Source organism: Dendropsophus ebraccatus, chromosome 5 (genome assembly GCF_027789765.1).
Source record: "Dendropsophus ebraccatus isolate aDenEbr1 chromosome 5, aDenEbr1.pat, whole genome shotgun sequence".
NCBI classification, from domain to species: domain Eukaryota; kingdom Metazoa; phylum Chordata; class Amphibia; order Anura; family Hylidae; genus Dendropsophus; species Dendropsophus ebraccatus.
Window position 1 is genome coordinate 104607262 of NC_091458.1, and position 25825 is coordinate 104633086.

At 41.9% G+C, this 25825-nt stretch overlaps 1 protein-coding gene across 1 annotated transcript in view; it reads right to left on the reverse strand.

The window, feature by feature from the left end:
- Positions 1-25825, reverse strand: part of AFF3 (ALF transcription elongation factor 3) — a 190472-nt gene that overhangs the window by 66975 nt on the left and 97672 nt on the right. Inside the window, exons 6-8 of the mRNA XM_069972951.1 lie at positions 24758-24809; positions 23402-23505; positions 18554-18622 (exon numbers count right to left, since the gene is read on the reverse strand). Coding sequence (XP_069829052.1) covers positions 18554-18622; positions 23402-23505; positions 24758-24809 — 225 coding nt within the window. The remainder of the gene's footprint in view (positions 1-18553; positions 18623-23401; positions 23506-24757; positions 24810-25825) is intronic.

Sequence of the window (25825 nt, forward strand, 5' to 3'; positions counted from 1 at the left end):
TATCCAGGAAGTGAAGCCTTGATGCAGTAGTAAGTGCAGGGAAAAAAAGCACTTTATAAGCATTTCCCGTAATAAGTGTATATTGGTGATTTGTATAACTTTTGGGAGGCAATAGAATACTTAAATAAAATTTTTTGCTTGACTTCTCCAATAATAAAAATAACTTCTGACATGCCAAACAGTTATTGATAGGTATGCTTTAGAGTTAATAATAGACTCTGTATAGATTAGATTCTTATTACTATAGGGTAAAAGGGGTTCGGTCAGTCATTAATTGGCAAGGTGGGTGTTTACAACATGTTTACAACATCAGAGAAAGTGGTGCACAGTGGGAGTTGTGGTGGTAGGGGACCAGGCAGGTGGGCATTCTTTAGTTTCAAAATAGGCCTCGTGCACACAGAGCAAGAACAGCGGAATGCCGCCAGCCTCCGTGTCATAATGACACTCTATGGGAGGCTCGCGTGGCTCCTCTCCCCGCGCTGAAGAATGAGCATGTTCATTCTTTAACGCCAAGATATGAAGCACACGCACCTCCCATAGAGTGTCATTATGACACGGAGGCTGGCGGCATTCCGCTGTTCTTGCTCTGTGTGAACAGGGCCTTACTTCTTTTACAGTGTTTTTAATTGTTAATACATTATTTCAGTAGTTACATCTTGTCAAAAACAACTTTTCAATATATGGGTACCACACCTCCCACCTAATAGTCAATACACTACTATTTTCCTAGGAATAAATACTATCACTGAGGCATGGAGGACAATACATTGTTTCACGTTGGAATGGCCGATTCGACTATGTGCTGGTAACACATTGGCTTTAATCAGCTGTAATGAGGATATATCCTAGAGAATTGTGTACAATGTATAAAACTGATGGATTAAATATCTGTAAGGAGGTTGAACACGTGCTGTTGGAGGGCACAGAAGCATCTTCCCCAAATTCTTTTTTAATTTCCATACTTTATGGTTTCATCTATTAAACTATAAAACTTTATGACTTTGTGACTATCTGGCAAGCTTTCAAAGAGGTCTACATGGGACCAAAAGCTGGCAGGGTTTATACTGCTTGTTAGAATGCCACTCCAAATCATTTTAATAGACAAACCTCTGTTCTTAAAGGAGTTAGACTGATTTCAAAACTACTTGACTGAGAAATCCTAGTAGGAACTTTGGATATTATGGCACATTAAGGGAGAAGTCAGGCTTTTTTTTAAATTTTAAAATCTAGCAGGGGAAGAGGGTGGGAGGGACGGACATCATAACAAACAACTACTTGCCTTTCCCTGTGCCTGAGAATCGCCATGCCAGAAGGTCTGGCCCCCCGCCAGAAGGCAAAACGCCAGACCCCACTCATGGACAGCCCACTCAGCCAATCAGTGACTGGGGCAGTGTTCCACCCCACTCACTGACTGGCTGAGTGGGCTGTCAATCAGCCGGGTCGTGGCGTTGGCTGAGGAAGATACCAGAGGCCGGTGAGGGTCCCAAAGCACCAAGCTGGTGCTGGACAGGCATGAGGACGGGTGAGTAGTGGAGGTTATTATGTTCCCCTCTGCCTTTCCAAAAAATAATTGCAGCCCCAGACTTCTCCTTTAAGATAGTAAAGGAGTAGTTAAAGTGACACTGTCACCCCCTATTTGCATTTTGACTAATGGTGCTTGTTCTGGTAAAAAGTAGTTTTTAATCACCCGTGGATTGGTATATTTGGGCGGGGGCCTCGTGGCCTTTGTGCCACATCGCTCCGCCCCTTGTGCCACTTAGCCCCACCCCCATCCTGGACCCATCACTGCATAGGCCCCGCCCCCTCAGCAGCCATTGGAAGGGCCAGCCTAAAACTCTAGGCCCACCCCCCTAGATTGTCCCACACCAATGGCCGCTGAGGTGATAAAAACGACTTTTTACCAGAACAAGCACCATGAGGTGTGATATATAATAAGTAATGAAAGCTGTAACATTTACCCTTTACACTTGTGGAGAGCAGTCAAAATGCAGATAGGGGGTGACAGTGTCACTTTAACAAAAAAAATCCAATAACATAGTAACATAGTTAATAAGGTTGAAAGAAGACAAGAGTCCATCAGGTTCAACCTAGGGAAACCCTACTGTGTTAAACCAGGGAAAGTACTTATCAGCTGTTGTGTGTCCTGCAGGAAGTGATGTTTTCTTTCCAGTCTGACACGGTGCTATCTGCTGTCACCTGTGTCCATGGCAGGAACTGTCCAGAGCAGTAGCAAATTTCCATAGAAAACCTGTCCTGCTCTCCAGACTGGAAAGAATACCACTACCAGGACATACAGCAGCTGATAAGTACTGGGAGACTTGAAATTTTTTAATAAAAGAAAATGACAAATCTCTGGCACCTTTTGTCACCAGTTAATTTAAGAAAACCCATTTTTGTCACTGTGACCGGTCAAAAGTTTGTTTAATTGATAGGTACACTTTTTATAGTAATTTCATAAACACCCCCACCTCCTTAGCCTCATATTCACAGCCCCAGAGCAGGGCCGTCTTACCCATTGGGCAGAGTAGGCGGCTGCCCGGGGGCCCTTGTGTCCTAGGGGGCCCCTGCCCTCTGTGACCTGTATTTTTCGCTTTATAAGACGCACTTATAAAACTAAGTGCATCCTATAAAGCGAATACGGCTTCCAAGCAGTGCTGAGCACCGCAAGGAGGCCGTCCCGCCTGCCCCCTGTATTGCCCCCTCCGCCTGCCCAGCCCGCTCAGCCCGCCCCTTCTGTCGCCGCTCAGCTGAGCCGATCAGAAGCCCAGGAAAGTGCAATGAGCAGCACTTTCCCGGGCTTCTGATTGACTCAGCTGAGCGGTGATAGAAGGGGTGGGCAGTCCCGGAACTCACCCGTCCGCCGGCCCCAGCAGCTGATGTCTCCCGGCAGCGCGCTCCCGACATCCTCCGGGAACAGGCAGTGGAGTACAGAGACGCTGCCTGTGTCCTGGATGTGTTGTGCAGCCGGACACTTCCGGCACATGCAGTCTCTCTGTACCCCGCTGCCTGTGCCCGGAGGATGACGGGAGTGGCACGCTGCCGGGAGACATCAGCTGCTGGGGCCACCGGACAGGTGAGTAACTGGTTTGTTGTTTTGGAAGGCACTGGCTACTATGGGGGGCACTGGCTACTATGAGGGGCACTGGCTACTATGGGGGGCACTGGCTACTATGGGGGCACTGGCTACTATGGGGGTACTGGCTACTATGGGGTCACTGGCTACTAGGGGGGGCACTGGCTACTATGGGGGCACTAGCTACTATGGGGGGCACTGGCTACTGTGAGGGCACTGGCTACTATGGGGGGCACTGGCTACTATGGGGGGCACTGGCTACTATGAGGGGCATTGGCTACTATGGGGGGCACTGGCTACTATGGGGGCACTGGCTACTATGGGGGTACTGGCTACTATGGGGTCACTGGCTACTATGGGGGGCACTGGCTACTATGGGGGCACTGGCTACTATGGGGGGCACTGGCTACTGTGAGGGCACTGGCTACTATGGGGGGCACTGGCTACTATGGGGGCACTGTCTACTATGGGGGGCACTGGCTACTATGGGGGGTACTGGCTACTATGGGGGGCATTGGCTACTATGGGGGGCATTGGCTACTATGGGGGCACTGGCTACTATGGGGGGCACTGGCTACTATGGGGGGCACTGGCTGCTATGGGGGGCACTGGCTACTATGGGGGTACTGGCTACTATGGGGAGCACTGGCTACTATGGGGGGCACTGGCTACTATGTGGGCACTGGCTACTATGGGGGCACTATATGGGGGGATTGGCTACTATGGGGGGCACTATATGGGGCGATTGGCTACTATGGGGGGCATTATATGCAAAGATGTGGGGGATTTGATGGCGGCGGTTGGGGGGGGCAATTCACACCTCTGCCCAGGGACCCATAATGCTGTTAAGACGGCCCTGCCCCAGAGTCTAGCATTAACACCCCATTTTGTAATAGAGTCCCCTGCCATGTGACAATTTAGGTAAAAGTGCAGATAGCTAAATAGTAAAACACCTATAGCTTGGGAATGGAGTAGCATAGTAAAAAAGTAAAAACCCCATTGGAATCAGGGCACTCAAAGATAAAAATAAAGTATATTTTTTAGACTGACCACAAGCCCCCTTTCCAGGAGACCAGTCTAAAACTAAAGATTACTTTGGCACAGTCAAATGTTAGGTTTTATTACTTATTTGAGAAAAAACTAAGCTCAGTATTTACTTAGGGCCCTATTCCACTGGACGATTATCGTTCAGATTATCGTTAAATCGTTCGAATCTAAACGATAATCGTTCGGTTGAAATGCAGTAACGATTAACGACCGAACGAGAAATCGTTGATCGCTTTATAAGACCTGGACCTATTTTTATCGTTGCTCGTTCGCAAAACGTTCGCAAATCGTTCGCATTGAATAAGACATCGTTCGGTCGTTCGCAATAGATACGAACGCAATAGCGAATAAATACGGAAGAAGAAACGATCGCAATTACGATCATAAGTAACGATTATCGTTCCATGGAAATGGGTGAACGTTTTCAGGTCTTTCGCAATAGCGGTCGTTTGAGATCGTTAATCGTTAACGATTATGCTAACGATAATCGTCCGGTGGAATAGGGCCCTTACAGTACATATGTATTGAAAATGCCAGGAATGTGCATAATGTAAACAGTTTCCTCAGTCAGTCTTGTGTTGTATAGAAGGATACTTCTATATATGTTCATTCTCTGGACATACATATATACATAGGCAGTCTTTTCATGACATTGGTTGGATCAAAGTCAGAATGAATGTTATGTTTGGTGTCTATAAGTCATCCACTTCTGTTTGTTTCCGTCCATTTATAGCAGCCATACTGAGAAATTAATCTGATGTCATGGTTATAAAGAATACAGCGATCATGGGATCAGATACTGACTCTCATACTACAAACCCATAATAGGCACAGTACTATTAAAAAAAAATTAAGGAATGTGGAGAGCCAGATTTTTCACTATGTTCTTCTCCTGAATTGCTTTTGTTAGCCATTGTAAAAATATTGCTTTACCGCCCATACTATAATCTGCATACCTCTTGCTGTGGGTAAAGTACGGGCTACATAAAGACTCTACATTCATCACTTGCACAAGAATTCTGAGCAGACAAATGAGTAAGCTAGAGACTGTGTGGAATGTGACAGGAGACCTGTGTGTAGAGCAGATCAGAGCAGTGATGATAGCCACAAACATTCTGCATTTTATAGAGACCAGGGGAACATTTTTGTTACTCTATGCATTTATTTTATGTTATTTATATAGGGGCAACATATTGATAGATAGATAAGCATTAGGTCAACTCTGTGCGCGTTTTACTAAATAGATAGATAGATAGATAGATAGATAGATAGATAGATAGATAGATAGATACAACAGAAAAAGCCGTGGCACTCCAAAATGTAGTGAAAAAATTACGTGGTTTATTAGCCCAAATCCGCAACGTTTCGACCTAACAATAAGGTCTTTATCAAGCAGTGTCTAGATAGATAGATAGATAGATAGATAGATAGAGAAAGAGATTTTATTTGTCCTATATCATCTACACTACAGCCGATTTTATGGAAAACTAATTCGCCTATCAGTATGTTTTTGGAGGGTGCAATAAAAATGCTAAGCATGCAAACATAAGGAAAAAATACAAACTCTAAGCAGAATGTATATAACAGATCATTAAACACTGTGTACACTTCTGCTCATAGAGAATGTACAATCCGACTTCTGTTAAGAGGGTTCCAACATTAAATGCCATTAGTAATGCTGACAGAAAGGACTCTCCTCATTTATATCTTTGTGGCTATCTTGAGAAGAGCACTTTGAAAGCATGTTCGCTTACGATGAATAAAAATTTTCCATTTAAAACATTCTTGTGGAGACATTTCTGACAATAATGCAAATATAACTGCGGCTGTTGCCACTGTTTATGTAACACAGCTTGTAACTGTCAGTGGATTGTAGGGTGGCCGTGAGAAAGGCCATTTCCCTGTTACTTCTTTATTTGTTATGAGAAACTCACAAGTTCATAAACGAAATCCCCTATCATACGGGGCCACTGGAGGAGCAAACGAGCGCTGTCAGCTCTTGTTTGCTCCTCGTTCCCCGCTCGCTGCCGGCGCTATTGCGCGCTGCGGCAATGAGAGGATGAGTACAGGGGAGGGGTCACGGGGAGGTGCAGGGGGGCTGCCTTGGTGATTGCTAGATCATCCGGGCAGCTTATTAGGATAGTGGCGGTCTGCTGCCGCCGTTCCTATTCCACAGTGTGACGGCAGCAGATCGCTGCTATCCCAGTAGTTTGTTTCTCAACATGTTGAAAGACAAACAACAGCAACGATCAGCCGACATCATTCATGTCGGCTGATTGTTGTCTTCTATTACACAGGACGATTATTGGCCGTAACGGTTGATATCGGCCAAGTACGCCCGATAATCGTTAAATGTAATAGGGCCTTAAGCAATTACAACAGCATATAGGCCCATCTTTATCAATCTGCCTGAAATTCACGCTGTCTTTTTTTTCCTACATCAACCAATCACAGCCTAGGATTATATTCTATCTCTGGTAAAATGAAACCTGAGCTGTGATTGGTCACTGTGAGGAAAAAACAGACACATGGATCATAAATGCTGCAGCCAAATGCTAACTGAGAGTCAATGGGGAAAAATGAAACACCATACCCACAAGACTTTTTTGCTATGGAGTTTTTCAGGGCAGTTTGGCATTTTTCTGTGTGTTTGCATTTTTTTGTGAAATGCAACAAGGTCTGCATTCAACACTTTTTCCGCAAAAAGTTTGGCATTTGTGCCCCACAGACTTCTATAGGGGGGTATAAATGCTAGAAAAAATGTTTTGTCTATATGGACGTTGATTTTTTTTCTGGAGTTCTTTTTCCTAATTCTTCAATAGAAAACCTGGAACCATATGATAAAGAACCCCATGACTTGTACTGAAAAAAAAAACAAGTATAAAACGCCAGAGATATAAAAAAAACTGTTTAAACTTAAACATAATGAATACTAAAATGTGAAAATGCCAGAATAAAAGCCCCCCAAAATACTGCCAAAAATCTGCTTGCAGTTTTTTTGAGCCTTTTTAAAGTAGTTTTTCTAGGCAACAGTTGTGCCTGAGGGAAGCATCAGGCAGCTTAATAAATCTGGATCATAGTATGTAAAATGTTGCTTTTTAGATTTGGCATGAACTTTACAAATCAGTTGAATAAAGAGATTAAAGGGGACATCGTACGCCACACTTAAATTGGGCCGGCACACTTTTCCCCTTCCGTTTCGCTAAGAGGTGCATGGTGCAACAAATCTGTAGACTTGTATCGTGATTTACACATGCAAGCAGGTGTAAGTCATGATAAATGAGGCGCTAGAGAAGGCCACGCCCCTCCCACCGGCCCATTAGGCGAGTAAGGCATAGGGCAGGTGTACACCAGGGAGAAGGGGTGAATATGCGGGCACAAGGTTCATGAATGTCCCCCTATATGTCTCACTTTTTTCACCCACAACGCACTTAAAGGGAACACAGAACACAGAACAACTTACGCAAGTTGAAAAAAAAATGAATGAAAAACTTTAAAGGTATTATCACCTTAGGAAAGCAGTAATCTATATATAAAGGTACCTAACTTTTTAATACCTCGCTAACATGCAGCCTGTAATATAGCCTAGGGCTAGGCTCACACTATGTTAAAGCAACGGCCGTATTTCATTACAATGGCTGTTATTTCTCAAATGTTGTTGTTATGAAATACAGCCTTTGTTTTTATATAGTGTGAATCTAGCCTAGAGCTGCATTCACAATTCTGAAGGTTCTCACTGGAACTAGCCTTGAAATTTGTCACTCATATAATAAACAGCTCTTGTAATTTAGTGGGACAGTTCATTTTTTTCTACATCAGGTCTGGGCTACAGACTGTGTCTTCTAGAGTTCAAATAATCAGGTTAACTCTATATATACATTGAGCCAGTAATGAATTCTAGGACAATTTAGTTGGTGAGCCTGCAGAATTGTGAATGCAGTTCTGGACAATTTTACAAACTGTAAATTAGTCCCAGAACAAGACTGGTAATACAAGGTATTTACAAATTACTGCACAATTTTACGCAGACTTTTACATATGTAAAAGTGATTACAAAATCCGGAATGTTATATTTTAAACAATTATCAAATTTTTCTTACTGTACCTTGTATATGTGTTTCTTACAGCACAACATCCTTACATACAGCAGCCATCTAAAAACCACTGAAACCACTTATCAGGCGGCATCTTGTTATGTTGGCAGTGACAGGCGTTTATTATAAACTTCTGTTATAGCAGCCCTAGCTATACTATTTTTTTCAAATAAAGTTGAAGTGGGTGAAGGGCATGATTAATTCTGGACACCCTGTAATTTCTGCTGTCACTCATTTACATTTTCTAAACTCTCAAACTACATGGAACAGAGTAATGGTTTAAACTATAGAATAGGCCTATCTGGTAATTTTCTCAACTGGTGCAATATAGATTGCCTTTAAAGTGACTCTGTACCCACAATCTTCCCTCCCCAAACCACTTGTACCTTCGGATAGCTGCTTTTAATCCAAGATCTGTCCTGGGGTCCGTTCGGCAGGTTATGCAGTTATTGTCCTAAAAACAACTTTTAAACTTGCAGCCTTGTGTCAAATTGTTGTGGCCTAAAGTGTCTGTGCATGAGGCTTGCAACACCCATCCGTGCCTCCTTCCCGCCCTTTTCATCATTAGGAATGCCCCAGGGCAGGTTTTCTCCTATTCTGAGCACTGCACATGTGTTGGATCGTTAAGGCACCTGTGTAGTGTTCAGATGTGAGGAATAGGAAAAATTCTGCCAGGGCCATTCCTAATGGTGAGGAGGATAAGTAGGAGGGACTGAGAGGCGGTGCAAGGTCAGGGCCTGGACACTCTAGGCCACGCCAATTTGACACAGGACGGTAAGTTTAAAAGTTGTTTTTTAGGACAATAACTGCATCACCTGCCGAACAGATCCCAGGACAAATCTTGGATTAAAAGCAGCTATCCGAAGGTACAAGTGGTTTGGGGAGGGAAGATTGTGGGTACAGAGTCACTTTAAATAATAGTTCACATTACATTACAATACATATATAAACTAACATTGGCCTAAACTGTGAAGTCTGATTTATAGGATCTACCCACAGCAGAACATGATAGTCTGTCCATATACTGTGGGAAAATAAGTATTTGATTCATTGCTGATTTTGCAAGCGTTCCTACCTACACAGAATGGAGAGATCTGTAATTTTTATTGGAGGTAGACTTTATCTGTGAGACAGAATCTATAAAAAATATTCAAGAAAATCATTGTTTGATTCTTACAGTAAATAGTTATTTAACATTTGTTGCATGTAATAAGTATTTGATACCATAAAAAACCTGAAATTAAAGTGTCACTGTCATTTCACAAAACTTTTGACGTCATAGACACATGTCAAAGTTTTAATCAGTCCGAGTGTGAGTGTTCAGACCCGTACCGATTGGGTGATAGAGCCGGAAGAAGACTGCCATAAGCGTAGTCCTCTCTTGACTTTGTGTCAAGACTGTCTTGATCAGACAGACTTATCAGTCGGGTTCCATAGAGCTCCTTTATAAGTCTGACTGATCATGTGACACAGAGCTTGGAGAGGACCGCGCTTAGCGGGGTCTTCTCCCGGCTCTAACTCCTGATCAGTACCGGTCTAACCACTCAGACCCTGACCGATCAAAACTTTTCACATGTGACACTTTAATATTTAGCAGAGAAACCTTTGTTTGCAATTACAGAGGTCAGACATTTCCGGTAGTTCTTGAACAAGTTTGCACACCCGCAGAAAGGATATTGTCCCACTCCTCCAAACAGATCTTCTCCAGATTTTTAAGGTTTCATGGACAACATTGAGCTTCAGCTCCTTCCAAAGATTTCTTTTTATTGGGTTCAGATCTGGAGACCGGCTAGGCTACTCACACTTCTCTACCAGACACTTCCACTGTACCCTTTCTAGCAATTTTCCCACCAATCGGAGGTTGGTCTTGGTCACCCCTATATAGAATAGCTAGTTCCTGGTGGAAGGGTCTTCTTAAGTGGATGGTGGTGAAAGAGACAGAAAAAAAAGCAAGTGTTCCTGTGACAGTACACACCCAGTCCTTCCCTAAAGCCTGGGGTCTTCCTTCTAGTCTTCTGTTTGTTGGAGTTGGAGACAGAGACAATAGTTTTTGGGGAGTATTGTGAGAACAAGTATGCAGTGCTAAACCCAGAGGTGGGGTAACTATCACCTGCAAAAACCTTGTGTACACCTGGGGTAACCGGTTAACCATTCTAAATGTATCCAGGACAATCCAGCTATTCAGGATTTGTCTGCAGTGGAGCAAAGTGCATTTAAGCCAACAAACTCCATTGATTCTTGCTCCTGACCACCATGTAAAGGGCCTAGTCATATACACCCCAAAGCCTAGCCCACTGCTAACAACACCTATCAACCCTAGGTTACTGCAGTGAGCCCCAGACCAAGACTGCAGCAAGCCTAGGTTACTACATGGAGACGCAGACCAAGGAAGATTGACAGTCATCTTGGGGGCTTATCAAAGGTGTAAAATAGACAATGGTGCAAACTGCCCACAACAACCATTCACAGCTCTTTTTTCATTTTACCGGAGCTGAAAGCTGAGCTGTGATTGGTCGCTGTGGGCAGTTTGCACCAGTGTATATTTTACACCCTTTGATAAATCTGGGCCCTTGTGTTTCTTCCAATTTTAAATACTTACACCAACAGTTGTTGCCTTCTTTTTAAGCTGCTTGCCTATTGTCCTGTAGCCCATCACAGCCATGTGTGGGTCTACAATTTTGTCCCTGGTGTCCTTAGACAGCTCTTTGGCCATGGTGGAAAGTTTGGAGTGTGATTGATTAAGTGTGTAGACAGGTGTTTTTTATTGTTTTTTTTTAAAGGTAACAGGTTAAAAAGGTGCAGTTAATACATGTAATAAGTGCATAGTAGAAGGAGGTTCTTAAAAAGCTAATGCTAATTAATTATTTTAAAATCATAAGTTGTGATTTCTGATAAAAATACAGACCTCTCTATTCTTTGTAAGTGGGAAAACTTGCAAAATCGGCAGTTTTTAAAATACAGTGGTGCCTTGGATTACAAGCATAATTCGTTCTGGGACCGTGCTTGTAATCCAAATCCACTCTTAAGCCTTAGGCGACCCTGGACACACCCATACGTCCAGGGCCGCCTCCATGTGTTCAGAGCGGGGCCGCGCGGCGGACGCGCTCTGAACTGCTGCGGTCCCAGGTGCCGCTCGTAGCCCGGGACTGTGGCTATTAGCGGGCATGGTCCAATCGCCGTGCCCGTTAATAAAGTAATCGGATGCAGCTGTCGAAGTTGACAGCTGCATCCGATTACTTGAATGCAGCCATCCTTGGTGTCTAGTGGGGTGGATCGCTCCTCCGGGACATTGTCCCGGAGGAGCGATCCACACATCCTTCTCCATCGGGGCTCAGCACCGTAATGGCGCTGATCCCGACTCGGCACTCGATTGCTTCCGGCTGCAGCAGCCGGAAGCAATCAAAGTGCATACATCTCAATGAGAGATCAGTGTACTTATACTAGAAGTCCCCCAGGGGGTCTTCTAGTATATGTGTAAAAAAAAAAAAAAAAAAAAAGTGTTATCAATAAAAAGCCCCCTCCCCTAATAAAAGTCAGAATCACCCCCCTTTTCCCATGTTATAATTAAAAATAAATAAATAAACATGTTTGGTATCGCCGCGTGCGTAATAGCCCAAACTATTAATTAATCACATTTCTGATCACGCACGGTAAATGGCGTAAGCGCAAAAAAATCCCAAAGTGCAAAATTGCACATTTTTGGTCGCATAAAATCCAGAAAAATTGTAATAAAAAGTGATCAAAATGTCACATATGCCCAATCAAGCTACCGATAGAAAGAACACATCATGGCGCAAAAACTGCTATAAAAGTTATACATGTTACATATCGTTGTAATCATAATGACTTGAGGAACATATATAAGAAGTCAGTTTTACCCCAGGGTGAACGGCGTAAAAACGAAAAAAAAAAAAACAAAACAAAAGAAATGCGTTTTTTTTTTCAATTTCACCACACATTGAATTTTTTTCTGGTTTCGCAATATTTTTTATGAAAAAATTTAGCCTGTCATTGCAAAGTACAATTAGTGGTGCAAAAAATAAAGGCTCAGGTGGGTTTCTAGGTGCTATGGCCTTTTAAGGGGAAAACGAAAACGTAAAAATTTTAATTGGCCCGATCCTCTAAGGGTTAAACCAAAGCAAATTTTCCCACAAGAAATCACTGTTACGAAGACAATTGGTTCCACGCCCCCCCCACCCCCCCAAATAATGATTTTTTATTCTGAATAACATGTAGAACAGATGAAACAAACTATGAGAAACAGCTGAATATGTGATATTATCAGTTACTGTACAGTATAGCAATCACCATGTGGAGTAAAATGTATACTATGGGGGAGATTTATCAAACATGGTGTAAAGTGAAACTGGATCAGTCGCCCCTAGCAACCAATCAGATTCCATCTTTTTATTCCTCACAGACTCTGGAAAATGAAAGGTGAAATCTGATTGGTTGCTAGAGGCAACAGAGCCAGTTTCACTTTACACCATGTTTGATAAATCTCCCCCTATGTGTATAAACCTGAAAAAACAGCAGCAGTTTGTCGATACAGGATGGAGCTGCAGATCCCCATAATGCAGTAGCGTAGTACAACAGGCTAGAATAGAGAAGCAGGGCTGCTGTCAGAGGTCTGTGTGGTCACATAAAAGCAATGTGGAAGGGGGTGTGTTCAGCATGGACCAATCAGGAAGTGAGCTCTTCTGTCAGCTCTTCTTGCAAAACGCTTTCACACGTACCGTATCGCTGTGTATTTATCGCACAAAACTCGCATTAAAGTAGCTGCTTTTTTTGTGGTGTTAAACTCGCCTGTGAAAATCATGTACAAATCAAAACTCGCATGTAAAAATTGCACCAAACTCACATGTAAAAATCGCACCAAACTAGCATGTAGTAATACACATACATTGACTTGATAGCAATCAGTATCACTGTGGATTTATGTGCGAGAAACTCGCAGCGATAAATACGCAGCGATACGGTACGTGTGAAGGCACCCTAAGTCCAATTTACTCTAAAACCAAGGCACCACTGTACTTATTTTCCCCACTGTATAGGTGCAGGACATTTAAAGGGAAGCAAATCTTACCAGCTTATATCTTCCTTTTGTGCATTGAGCACTGAGAATGAAGGTAAGCCGCACTGCCCCGCTCCCATGCAGTTAGTAGTTATATCCTTATGCTAATCGGGCAGTTTTGAGCACTGATCTGCCCCAGCTGGCTGGCCCACCTCTCTTAAGGAAGATCAAGGGTGTGGGCCTATTGGGGGCAATATCCCCACCCCCAGTGCTTCAAACCGCTCAATTATCATAAGCATGTAACTACAAACTGCACGGGAATGGCACAGAGGATGAATGTATGAACGATTATCGTTCCATGTAATAAATACAACGATCAGCCGATGACAACGATCATCGGCTGATCGTTGATATCGGTTCTGACCTATTTTCGTTGAGCGCCGACCACACACCGCTACGTGTAATAGCGGTGCGCGGGCGGCGACTAACGATATACATTACCTATCCACGTTCCAGGGCTGCGGTCTTCTTCTCCCTGGGTCCCGCGCTCTGTAACGTCAGAGGGGCCTTTCAGCTGACAGGCCGCCCGGCCAATCACAGGCCGCGGCAGTCCCGGCCTGTGATTAGCTGAGAGGCCTGTCAGCTGACAGGCCACTCTGACGTTACAGCGCGCGTGACCCGGGGAGAAGAAGACCGCAGCAGCAGCCGTGGAACATGGATTGGTAATGTATACAGTTATGCAAGGGCTGCAAGGACATCGGTAAAGATGTCCCTGCAGCCCTTGTTTAACGATTATCGGGCCGTGTAACAGGCCCAGTAAACGAGCGGCGATCTAGCAGATCGCAGCTCGTTTACAGGTATTATCGGGCCCTGCTCGGCCCGTGTAATACCACCCTTACTTTCATTCTTGTCACAAAAGGGAGAGATCAGCAGGTTAGATTTGGCTAACCTGCCTAAAGTTTTCCTTTAAAATCTGGGGCTGGGTAAAGATGTCCATTATCAGTAAATGTCCAGTTAGGTAAAAATGTCCATTATCAGTAAATTCAGCATTCAAGAAGCTAACCTACAAAGTACTTAAGAAAATGTTATGAAATAAAACTTCAGATAGAAGGGCAATAGGGAAGTAATTTAGCACCCTAGAGGTGCCTGTGACAGATTTAAATAGTGTTATAATGACATGCTGATCAGTCCACTTGCCATAAATGATGTGCTTATGCCCATAAAAAAAAAATAATTCTAATCGCTAAACTGACACATAATAAAGAGAAACGCCAGGATAGAACTGCTGAGACACAGACCAGGCTGATAGCAGCACAACATGAAACTTTCACATTTCATTTTGCTTTTCCTAACCTAAAAGACACACTCATTGCAATTCCTTGCAAGTTCCTTAGTGAGAGAGAACAATGGAAAGATTTCTGAGAACTTCCCTTTGAGCTCTCTGCAAGGTTCATGAACATAAAACATTCATGACTTGTACTTACTGATAGGATGCAGGACTGACAGAGAGAAAAAAAACATCTCAGCGTGACAGCAGATGACAGGTGATTGATATAACACTACTCTGCTTACCATGTAACCCCAAAGAATTTGTCTTCTTCTATCACCTAACTTTAAAAATGCTCATTTGCAGTTTATTCAGGAGCACAGAAACAGTGTGACAGGTGTCAAGACCCCCTAGGAAAGCCAGTGTCTCAACGTGATATTTATAAAAATTACCTCAGCAGTTGGGTGGCTAACTTTACATGGCTGTAGCAGATTATTTTCATCTGCAGGAGCTATTTTTGGTGGCTGTCTCGCCTATCCTACATAATATGTGCTATACTTCTGTGCCAAGACATGACTGAAACGTCCCAAAATAATATCAGAACGCCAAACGAAGGATTTGTGTAATAATATTCGGATTTAATTTTAAACCTTAAAGGGAACATTGGAATTGGGAGAATTATCTAGCTAAATAGTCTTGAATATCTTTACATTTGTTCAGATATGTTTTAAAGGGCTTGTTTCATAAAGACAACCCCTGTCATTAAGCCATTTTATATGGACATTATAGAAAGGAATCCTAAGCTGAGGACCCCCTCGCTGTCTGTAAGCCCTGGTCCAGGTCCTTAGAAAACTATGTAAAGTGTTGCGGAACTAGTTGACGCTATACAAATAAAAGCATTAAAAGCTTTCCATGTATTGTATGACCATTCATTTAAATGGCTGGCATTCAATACTATGGGGGGATTTATTATCCAAAAAAGTGTTATTTTTTTGGCGGAAAATGGCCACATGCAAATAAATTTATTCACAAACGGCTGTTTTGCGAATAAATTTTCGCATCAGGACATTTTCCACCTGTTATGCCAGGGGGACGGCAAGAGGGCCGAATGGGGGGGCGCGGACTCTGGGTCTGCCAAATTCTTCTAGCTGAAAGCAGTGCGCCTCTACATAAATCTGCACACAAACGCCAGGCTTAATAAATGTCCCCCTATATCTCTGCTTCAGCAGCTGCATCAGGGAAAGCTTATAACCAGAAATGGCTTCTCCAAGATAACGGCTAATCAATAGCACCTCCACTAATCAAAAATCTTGACATGTCCATTGATATGTCAAAAGTTTTTTTTTAATTACTGGTATACTTTTAAATAAATAAAAAAAATATTTGGAATAACTCTTTAAGGCCAAACATAGATACAGTCTTTGAAGGGGTTAAAAAATGTGTAGGGGCAATAAATTAATAATTTAACTTTGTGCCCCTACCTGTTGGCTTTGGCAACAATGAGAGATATTCTATTATGTATTTAGTTCATCCATTTTTGTGGAAATTTGCTAGGGCATTCTGGGGATCCCCAAGTTTAATGTTCACTTTATATTTTCTGAATGCAATAAAAAAAAACTCTCCTTTATTGCAGAGAAGCAAACATCAAAATATCAGATGGATATTCATACTCATGAAATGAACATGCTTTCCCGCTTACTTTCCATTAACCCGCAAGGAAAAAGACTTTCATTAGAATGTATTAATATGCAGGTAATTTCTCAGCCAGTTTACTTCTAACCCTCTAAGTCCTTGAAATGAAAATGCTAGAAATTTATTTTTCTTTTAATTCCTCAATTGCTGAATTTTATTCTTATAAATGGTGTAGCATTCATGGGACACACACACACAAAAAATGCCTGTGTGCATTTTCTCTACAATTTGGATCATTATAATGCATGATGAATTGTAGGAACTGTATTACACCAGGGTTCTGCTGACATAGGCTTGAGCAGTTTACCATCAGCAAAATCGCTCAGTATGTCAATAGTTTTGCTATGCATGGTTTATTCAAAGTAATTGGATATATAAAAATCTTGGAATCACATTTTTTTATGTGATATTATTATATGTTTTTACCAGCTGAGCCAAACTGCAATAAAATACTACACATACTTTATAATCATTAATGTCATTTAGTGTAATTCATCTCTATTTCCGAGATTCATGTTAACCACTGTGTTAAATTATTTTGCACTGTTTACACCTAAAAAATATAACTTTTTAATATTTCTTATCCATCCATTTTTAATTACCAGTGTTAATCCATTTCTGAGCTACAATTATCAAAACCCCTTGCATGAACTCTCTATGTCTGTCATTCTGCCTGCTCACCATCACCACTAGTCTTCTTCCCCCTATGGAACCTGTATAATCCTCAGTAAACTCCCTAGTAAGCCTCCTTACCTCTCTGGATGCTGTAAATATTATGCCTAGTAGGCTTCTTAGTCCGTCTCCTTCCTCCTCTGACAGCTGTAAATTTTTTCTTCAGAAAGTTCCCCAGTAAGGGTTCTTTTATATGGCCTTACATGGGGCTGTGCAAGGATGCAAATGATCGGCACGATCTATGAGATTAGTGTTCGTTTGCAGTGCGTTTACACAGCACAATACATTGAGCAGCTGGGCTACACAAGCTATCCTCGGAAATTGAAAGTGCACATATGCATATACAGTATATATATGCTATAAGTTTCCATATCGCACAGCAGTGCATACTTACCTAGTGCCCTGCTGTGTGATCTGGCACTATCAGCTCCTGTCCTGCTGTAACTACAGGCCGCCACCCCACCTCCTCCAGAATGACTGACAGACGGAAGTGGTGGGGCAGAGGCCTGAAGACATAGTGCTGACTGTAGCTGATGGTGCCGGATCACACAGCAGCACACTAGGGATGTATGCACTGCTTGTGTAATTTGGAAACTGATAGCAAGCATATATGCATATCTGTGCTGTCAGTTTCCTTTTGCTATTGGCTGCACACATTGGGAGATAACAATACATTTTAAAGCAGCACAAAAGTTGCAACAGGCTCACCCTTGGCTGATCGTTGCCACTTTTAAACAGGCCAATTAGTTGCAGCAGCATTTTTAGCCACACTCCTAGAAAATAATTGGCCTGTGTATAAGGCCCTTAAGTCTCCCTTTCGGCAGCTGTAAATATACTCCCCAGTAAGTCCCCTCATCCCCTAGAAGCAGTAAATATATTCCCCAGTAAGTCACTCTGCACATAGATAATATGTGTACAATGGAATCTAGAAAAGTAAAAATAACTAGTACTTGCTAGTGCCCCCAACTCCACACATATTAAATCCAACATTTATTTAACTTTACAAATATACAGTATAAAATTAAAGTCAATCCCCAGATGCAGTCTTCTTAGCAGTCTTCTTAGCTTTATCATTTTTTTCTGAGCTGGCGTAGGTTTCCTGGCGCACACTGGTACGCACGGGATTTATGTAGTGGCAGTGCGCCTCAACATAAATCTCCGTACTGTCAGAGCTGCGGGGACATTTTTAAGTCTGGCGCAAAAAATGCCGGACTTAATAAATGTCCCCCATAGTATACACTCCGGCCAGGATCGCTGGCAGCCACGTAGGAAACTGACATGTCAGTTTTCTGCGGCCGATATTCATTAAATAGTGGCCACAGAAAACCTGTCAGTTCACACATGAAGTGTGTGCAGTGGTAAATTCGGATGCAGGCGCACACAGCACCGGCCGGGATGATCTTCAAAAACACTGGCCGTGTGTGACCCGGCCAGATCACAAAACGTCCGGTGTTATACATAGTGTTAACATCGTCTAATAGTTGTTCTTTTTAACATTCAGTTCAATCAATTCCTGCCTGAGACAGCATAAACTAATTCACTTCCATGTGGCTGAAACCTCTGTTTGGGGCCTGCCCAATAACATTTTAGTAGACACTCTGTGCACACAATTTGACTGTGACTTATATGCTGCTATAAACCAGTTTCTATGCTCCATGAAGCAATTTATGGTTTATAAAAATGATAAAAGATACCTGTCATTTTGCAGTCCGATGGCTTGTCCCTGGGTTGGTGGCTGAGAAAAAGCAGAACAGAAAAATTTACTTCATGTTCTAAAAGAAAGTAGCAACTTCATCATCTGACTTCCCATTCAAACCCTTGAACAGATTGTACCTTTTGATTTATACAATAAGCAAGAACGAGAACTAAAAGGATCTGTCTACTGCAAGAACAGTTCTGTCCAGCACTTATAGTGACTTGTCCTTATAGAGGCTTGTCCTGTTTAATTGATACTGTGTATTTTGCCAAACCAGTGACTATATTTTTCTTTATCTACTTGCATCTCATTAAAGGGGTTGGCCACTTTATAGTAAAATTGCTCAGTGTACAGTATTAGTAAGTATACTTACTGCACTTACTGACAGCAGCTCCCTGTGAACCTCATAGAGGCAAAATCAGACTCCCCTCCTCCAGACTGGGCTGCCCTGCTCTGTGGTGTTTCTGTCCATAAGATGCCCGACATGGCGGAGCATGTGACCATGCCCCGCCCCCCAGTGTCCTCCAAAGGCAGGCTCAGTGGTGGACACTGGGGGCGGGGCATTGTCACATGCTCCTTCATGTCGGCCATCTTATGGTCAGAAACTCCACAGAGCACCGCAGCCCAGCCTGGAGGAGGGGAATTTGATTTTAGCTCAATGGGGTACACAGGGAGCTGCTGTCAGTATATACAGTGAGTACACTTACTAATACTGTACACTGAGCTATTTTACTATAGAGTGGCCAACCCCTTTAAAGGGGTAGTGAGTTGTAAAGCATTTATTCACTAAATAACACACATTTCAAAGTTATACAACTTTGTAATGTGTGTTATTTAAGTGAATGCCCCCCTTCCCCATGTTTCCCCCCACCCATGCCAGACCCGGAAGTGTGGTGCATTATACTTACGGAATCGCTGTCGACCCCGGCCGCCATCTTGGGACGATGACTATGTGTTATTTAGTGAATAAATGCTTTACACGGCACTACCCCTTTAAGCACATCTGGGGCATCAATGGTTGGAATGGCAATTGGAGCATGCTTACATGTAAGTGCTTGAATCAAGATGTCTTGGATATCTTTATATAATCTGCATATCGTTAATATGTCTATCAATCCTCTGATTTCCATAACTGCTGCTATATAATTCTCCTGGCTATAAAGATCAGTGGAGGTCTCAGAATGATATATCACATTTTTAGAACTTACAGTAGTGCTTTAAGTGTCTGGCACTTTTTGCCATTTACATGCCCAAGTCTAACTTTGTTATGGCACATAACTTTGGCTTGTTAGGATATATGCACACTACGGAACCCGGTTGGATCACCCACTGTGGATTCCGCAGCTCGCCCCTGCTAGCGTATCTGCCTGTGCCGAAGACTCCATTCTATCCACAGGCAGATTCCGCCGTCTGTGCGAAGAATGAACGGGTTCATTCTTCAGGTGGATGGCTGAATCTGCCTGACCATAGTATGGAGTCTATGGTACAGGCTGAGAGTGAAGCAGCAGTGTGCTGGGATGAACAGCGGAACCCGCTGCAAGTCCTCCACGTGTTTTCCTCAATGTGCACATACCCTAATGCAGCACGTCCTTTATGGTATATCATGAAGACATAGGCAGATTCTATAAAACAGAAAAGTGCAGCATATAGAAGGGAAGAGGAGCCCTATTGCCAAAGTATTTCAAAGTATTATGCTATTAATACACAGGGGCATTTTTAGGGGCATTCTGATAACTGGTATGGGAGAAGGTAAGAGATGATTAGGGTTTACAGCAGAGCATGTGAGCTGAATGTGGCAGCCTGGAAACACAGATACTGTGCCAACAATTATTATATCTATTTCTAGGATCCCAATAAAAGCTACAAAGCTAGAAGGAGGACAGAATGTTCTGTATTGTTTGCAGACACAGCCTTTGACATTTTGGAACAGATTTCGGTTTCAGGTACTACCAAGAAATATTTTGGCTGGGTGCTAAGTATAGCCAAGCAACTTTAGACAATGGTGTCATTTTTTTCTTTTATAAACCTTCTGCACAAATGATGCATAGAATGGAATTTGTGTGTGGGAAGATAATGAGCTGAAATGTACAAATGATTGATATACTGAGACACTGTGACCGCACAATGTGCATGTATGGAGAGTGAACCCTCATATGTATGCATGGTGTATGTGTAAGAGTAAACTGCTTGTTTCATCTTCTTACTGACGGCGCGAACAAAACTCCTGTTGTAATGGGACTGGTTTTGAAAAACACTGTATATATAATAAAGGGGTAGTTCACAATTTTTTTTTAAAATCAGCTGGTGCTATTAAGTCTTCCAGTACTTATTAGCTGCTTTATGTCCTGCAGGAAGTGGCATTCTTTCCAGTTGCAAGAGCAGGAGAGGATTTCTATGAGGATTTGCTGCTGCTTTGGACAGTTCCTGATATGCACAGAGGTGGAAGCAGAGAGCACTGTGTCAGACTGGAAAGAATGCACCACTTACTGCAGTACATACAGCAGCTGATAAGTACTGAAAGACTTTAGATTTTTTAATAGAAGTAAATTACAAATCTCTGGCACTTTCTGACACCAGTTGATTTAAAAAAAAAACAAAACTACACCCTTTAAGTGCTTTATCTCATCATAGCCAAAGCATGGCCTAAATAGAATGCAAATCATATACAAGGTAAACACATATCCACAGATATGGAGGGGTGTACAATTATGCCCAAATATGTTGTTGCCCTTTGTTAGGGTTACCCTGGTCTGACATTATAATAATTACATGGAGACTTGATGATAAGTCACAGTGTTCTGTTTCTCTCTATTTTGAAAGATTAGAGAGTGGACTGATATTTCATTAGGGATGACTGCTTATTTGCAAGGGTGATGTCTCATGTTGGTGCTCGCTACTTGACACTGCTGTGCAATTTCCTTTCCAGCTTTAATTTATACATTTATCCAGCAGATCTCAGCAGCACATACCAGCGCTTTGACTTTTATGAATCCCTGTGGATCTTGTGTTCAGACCATACAGATGAACATGCTCTAAACATAACAACCAAGCACAAAGGACTGTTTATTCAGTCTTGGCAAACCGAATACAGATTGACTGCCCTGGCTATAAATTTTCACATCATTCCAAACAAGGTAACCGAAGCCAGTAGGAAAAAAAAAGCTTCATGTCATAGCGTATTAAAAACAGCACATTAGATTATGCTTTCATTTATTTGTACAGTGCCTCAGCTGCATTTCTCTCACTGCAGTCGGTTACACTATTCAATTATATCACAATATGGGAGTTTTATGAGCCGGGCCAGGTTCCAAACAGCCAGACTTACAGATAAAAGTGAGGTGAATAAAATGCTTACAATAAGGAACAAAACAAAATGGAGTCTTTGTAAACTCAGTGCCAACAGATGAATATGTAAAAAATCCAATAGGCTGAAACATTTGTGTGACTACATGTCCCTATACAGTGCTGAGAATGTGCGAACAACTGCTAAAGACTCTATTTATATGTGCGGCATGATTTCCATTTATCTGCAGGGTTGTTCATTGTGTGGACAGGAAAAACAGTACTCACAATGATACACAATGATACTGTAAAGGACATATATTGCCCAAGGTAAGTTAGAAGAGTCTTAGGCTATGTTCCCACAACGTTTTTTCCTCTCTGTTTCTAAAAGAAAAAATGACGCCCGTCATTTTGAGGTCAAAATGACGTCCATCATATTATGGTTTAGCTGCCTGTCAGTGCAATGACGGCTGCTGGTACATTATTCTAGCTTGGGTGGACTGAATGCCCTTTGGGTGTACATTTAATTGAAAAGTCCATTGAATTGAATTTAATAGTAAAAATGGTGAAAAAAGAAAAACTGTGTGTGAACAACTAAAATATAACATTCATTGTTTGCAAAAGGCACCTGTGAATAATTTTCATGATCATTATTTTGATGTCTGCACTAAGTGTCCGTCGTATAATAAACTGTGAGCATGTGAGCATTGGATGTCCGTTATTCCAATGACTTCAATGCATTCCATTGAGGTTAATTAAAATGCTGTAATAACGGACGTCATTTTAAAAAGAAAAAGTGTAGGCCAAATCACCATAGCGACAAAGTTACATTGTCTGCTTTGTCAGTCTTGTGTGATCTCTATGCAATGAATAGCAGCTACAGAAAACTGACATGACATGAGTGTATACACTGCGGCCAGGATTCCATAGTAATTAATGTGATAGGCAATTTCATTAAATAACGGCCGTAGTTGCAAAGCTGCAACTACAACCATTGCTTAATGAAATTATACGCTGTGTGAACTTAGCCTTGTACTGTATTGGATATCGAACACAAAGAACTAATATAATTGAGATGGCACACTAGCCAGGAATATTCTCCTGTCTTCTAGCTGGCAATGACTTAAACAGATGCACTTTTTCCCCCCACTTCCCTCTGACTAATACATACCGTGATGTTTAATAGTCCTATGTGATTTAGGTAAGAATTCATAACAGGGTCTGTGCTAAACAGCAGCCCTATGAAAAATGAGCACTACCGAAATGTCAATCTGTTTTCCATATTGTACCAGTGGCAGAGTTCACCAGCCTAGACTAAGCTCTTGCATACTTGTGGATACAGAATGTGATATAACCTCCTGCAAAGCACAGATCAATCAAGAGGACAAAGCTGTCATAATGTTACATAGCCCAAGGGGCACTCTTAAAGAAAGGTGATGACAAGAGTATAGACATTGGTATGAAGAAAAACTGCACTGAGCTGCCACTTTCACGGGTTGTATTTTTGCTTCCTCTGTCCAGCTGCCCTAGTGCTTTCTCTAGTTTCAGATTGGCAATCATTTGCCTGCTCCTTTTCAACGTGGGTGAAGATTTGCCAGGAAGAAATGTTTCCAGAAAAGTACATTCTGTCTGAGTGATTACTCGGCAAATAATTGCAATGGGCTTCTTCTAGGAGACAAAATACTCAATTTAGGCCTTTAGGATGTGACCATTAGAAAGATATATAATGCTATATAGAAAGGTGCAGGTACATTAGGGATTGGTGATCTGTAATATATGATTACTAGTAATGTTATATGTCTGAACATTTTAAAACCAGAGTGCAGAGTGGATATTTTATTATGTACAGGAAGGGAGATTTATCAGATCTTGTGTCCAGGAACAGCAGAGCTAATGCCTGTAACAACCAATCAGATTCAAGCTGACATTTTTTTTTTTTAAATCTGGAATCTGATTGTTTGTTTTAGGCAACTTCTCCACCAACCCTCTGCACAAGGTTTGATAAATCTCAATGTTTTTTTCTATATAAAGATCTTTCAGACTCAGAAAAAAAGAGTATTTGTGAGGGGCTGTATGAACAACATGTATGATTTAAAAAATCTATTGATCTCCCTCGTAGTTTGATGTCTAACATCATAACTGCTGCAGATGTATTTCTCCTTACAGCCTTCATTTAAAGCAAATCTGTTACCCACTGGCTGCCTACTGAGCTGGCGGCATGACTCTATAGATATGAGTAAAACAATTAGAATATGCCTTAGTTGCCTGTGTCTGTGTTTATGTTTTTATTTTCATAAAAAAATGTCTTTATTTGGGATATCGTGTAAAGAAGGTGGAGCCTATCATTCCTGAGTTCAGCCTTATGCCTCACTGTACTGTATGCACCACTGTGTGCATTGCTAATTATGAAAAGGACTGGCATGCAGCACAGTGAAGTGTAGGGGTGCTATAGGCCACACCTCTACAACACCCCACCCCGCCTCCACAACACTTTTCATGCCCCGCCTCCACAACACTTTTCATGCTAAATATGGGCCTTTTTAAATATCTGTTCACACATTGTTTTATTTTCAGTTAAAAAAATTATGGTCATATTTAGCTTTTTAATACTGTGTGTGAACATAACCTAAATGTGTACCAGATTTATCAGTGTTTTAGGTTGTTTGATAAATCTGGCACATCAATAGACCATCTAGTCTAAATGCAGAACAACCATTAGTTCACTTACCTTGCTCCAAAATGTTATGCCACACTTTTCATGCACAAGGCTATCTCTTTTATGGGAGGCCATGGGAGTCATGTTGGCCGATTTAGGTGCAAATTATGCCAGATTCCCGATGCATTTGCAATTGTATTCCTCCTCTATTGTTTCAGTACATTTATGTGACCATTATTTTTACGTAGAAGTGAATGGTGTTACCTGAATAAAGTCATCCTCGTCGCTGCTTAGCTTCAGGTCATCTTCTAACGTTCTATAAATGACAAAGAAGTATTACAGAGTGTTGGAAAGGCTTAGTTTAGACTGTGTAAAGAATAGTAGGGAACCAGTAATTATGTTAGTAATGTCAGCCTGTTAGCTTCATTATACAAAGACCATAGGACATTGGAGTTAGACCAATTAGTATATTATTAGAGGTGCAGCACAATCCTTGTTGGTGTTTGACAAATTGTAATTACCTGAGAAAACAAATCCAAGACCTAAAGTGGCTTCTGAGCAGGATATTACAGATCAAACAGCATTTAAGTACTGTAGAACGAGAAAGGCTTAATTAATTTACAAACAGCTTTGTAGTTTCCATTATCTTTATTAGTAAGTAAATAGAAACACTTGTCATGCAATAATTCATTTCAATTCAATAATTAAAAAATGCACAGTAAATTAAAAATGTGAAATATGAGTTATCTGTCTAATAAAAAAATCCCCCTCCCTCCTTAAACACTCTTACCCAAATAAACCTGTGGCATTAAAAATGCAGAGTTCCAGCCATGTTTGCCCCCGGCATAGTAGTGTAGAGTGGACTAGCCAAACTGTTCAGGTTCGGCAATGTTCTCTGAACCTAAACGATTAGCATTTGACTCTGGAGAAGTTGGATGCCACCCTAGGGACTACTAGAAAACATAGATACAGCCATAGGCCTATTGTAGCATCCAACTTCTTCAGATGCTAGGAGTCAAATGCTGAGTGCTCAGATTCGGTGAACGTCCACTCAACACTAATAGGGACCATAAAGGCCAGAGGTGTTTGTGCCCCCTCTAGTCTCTGGTAGCTTCACCTAAAAACTGTGGTATAACTATTGCTAGCCAAATGCTTGTATGCATTTAGACCATACCACCAAACTGTTCCATCAGTATGATTCTGACTTCATCAGGGGTTTTAAGACCCCTGATGAAGTCAGGTTCATACTGACAGAACACATGGAGCAGGGTTGTGCCAGGACAGCTCTTCCTCCTTTTACTAGTTCTATTATGATACAATAGTGAGGTTCTT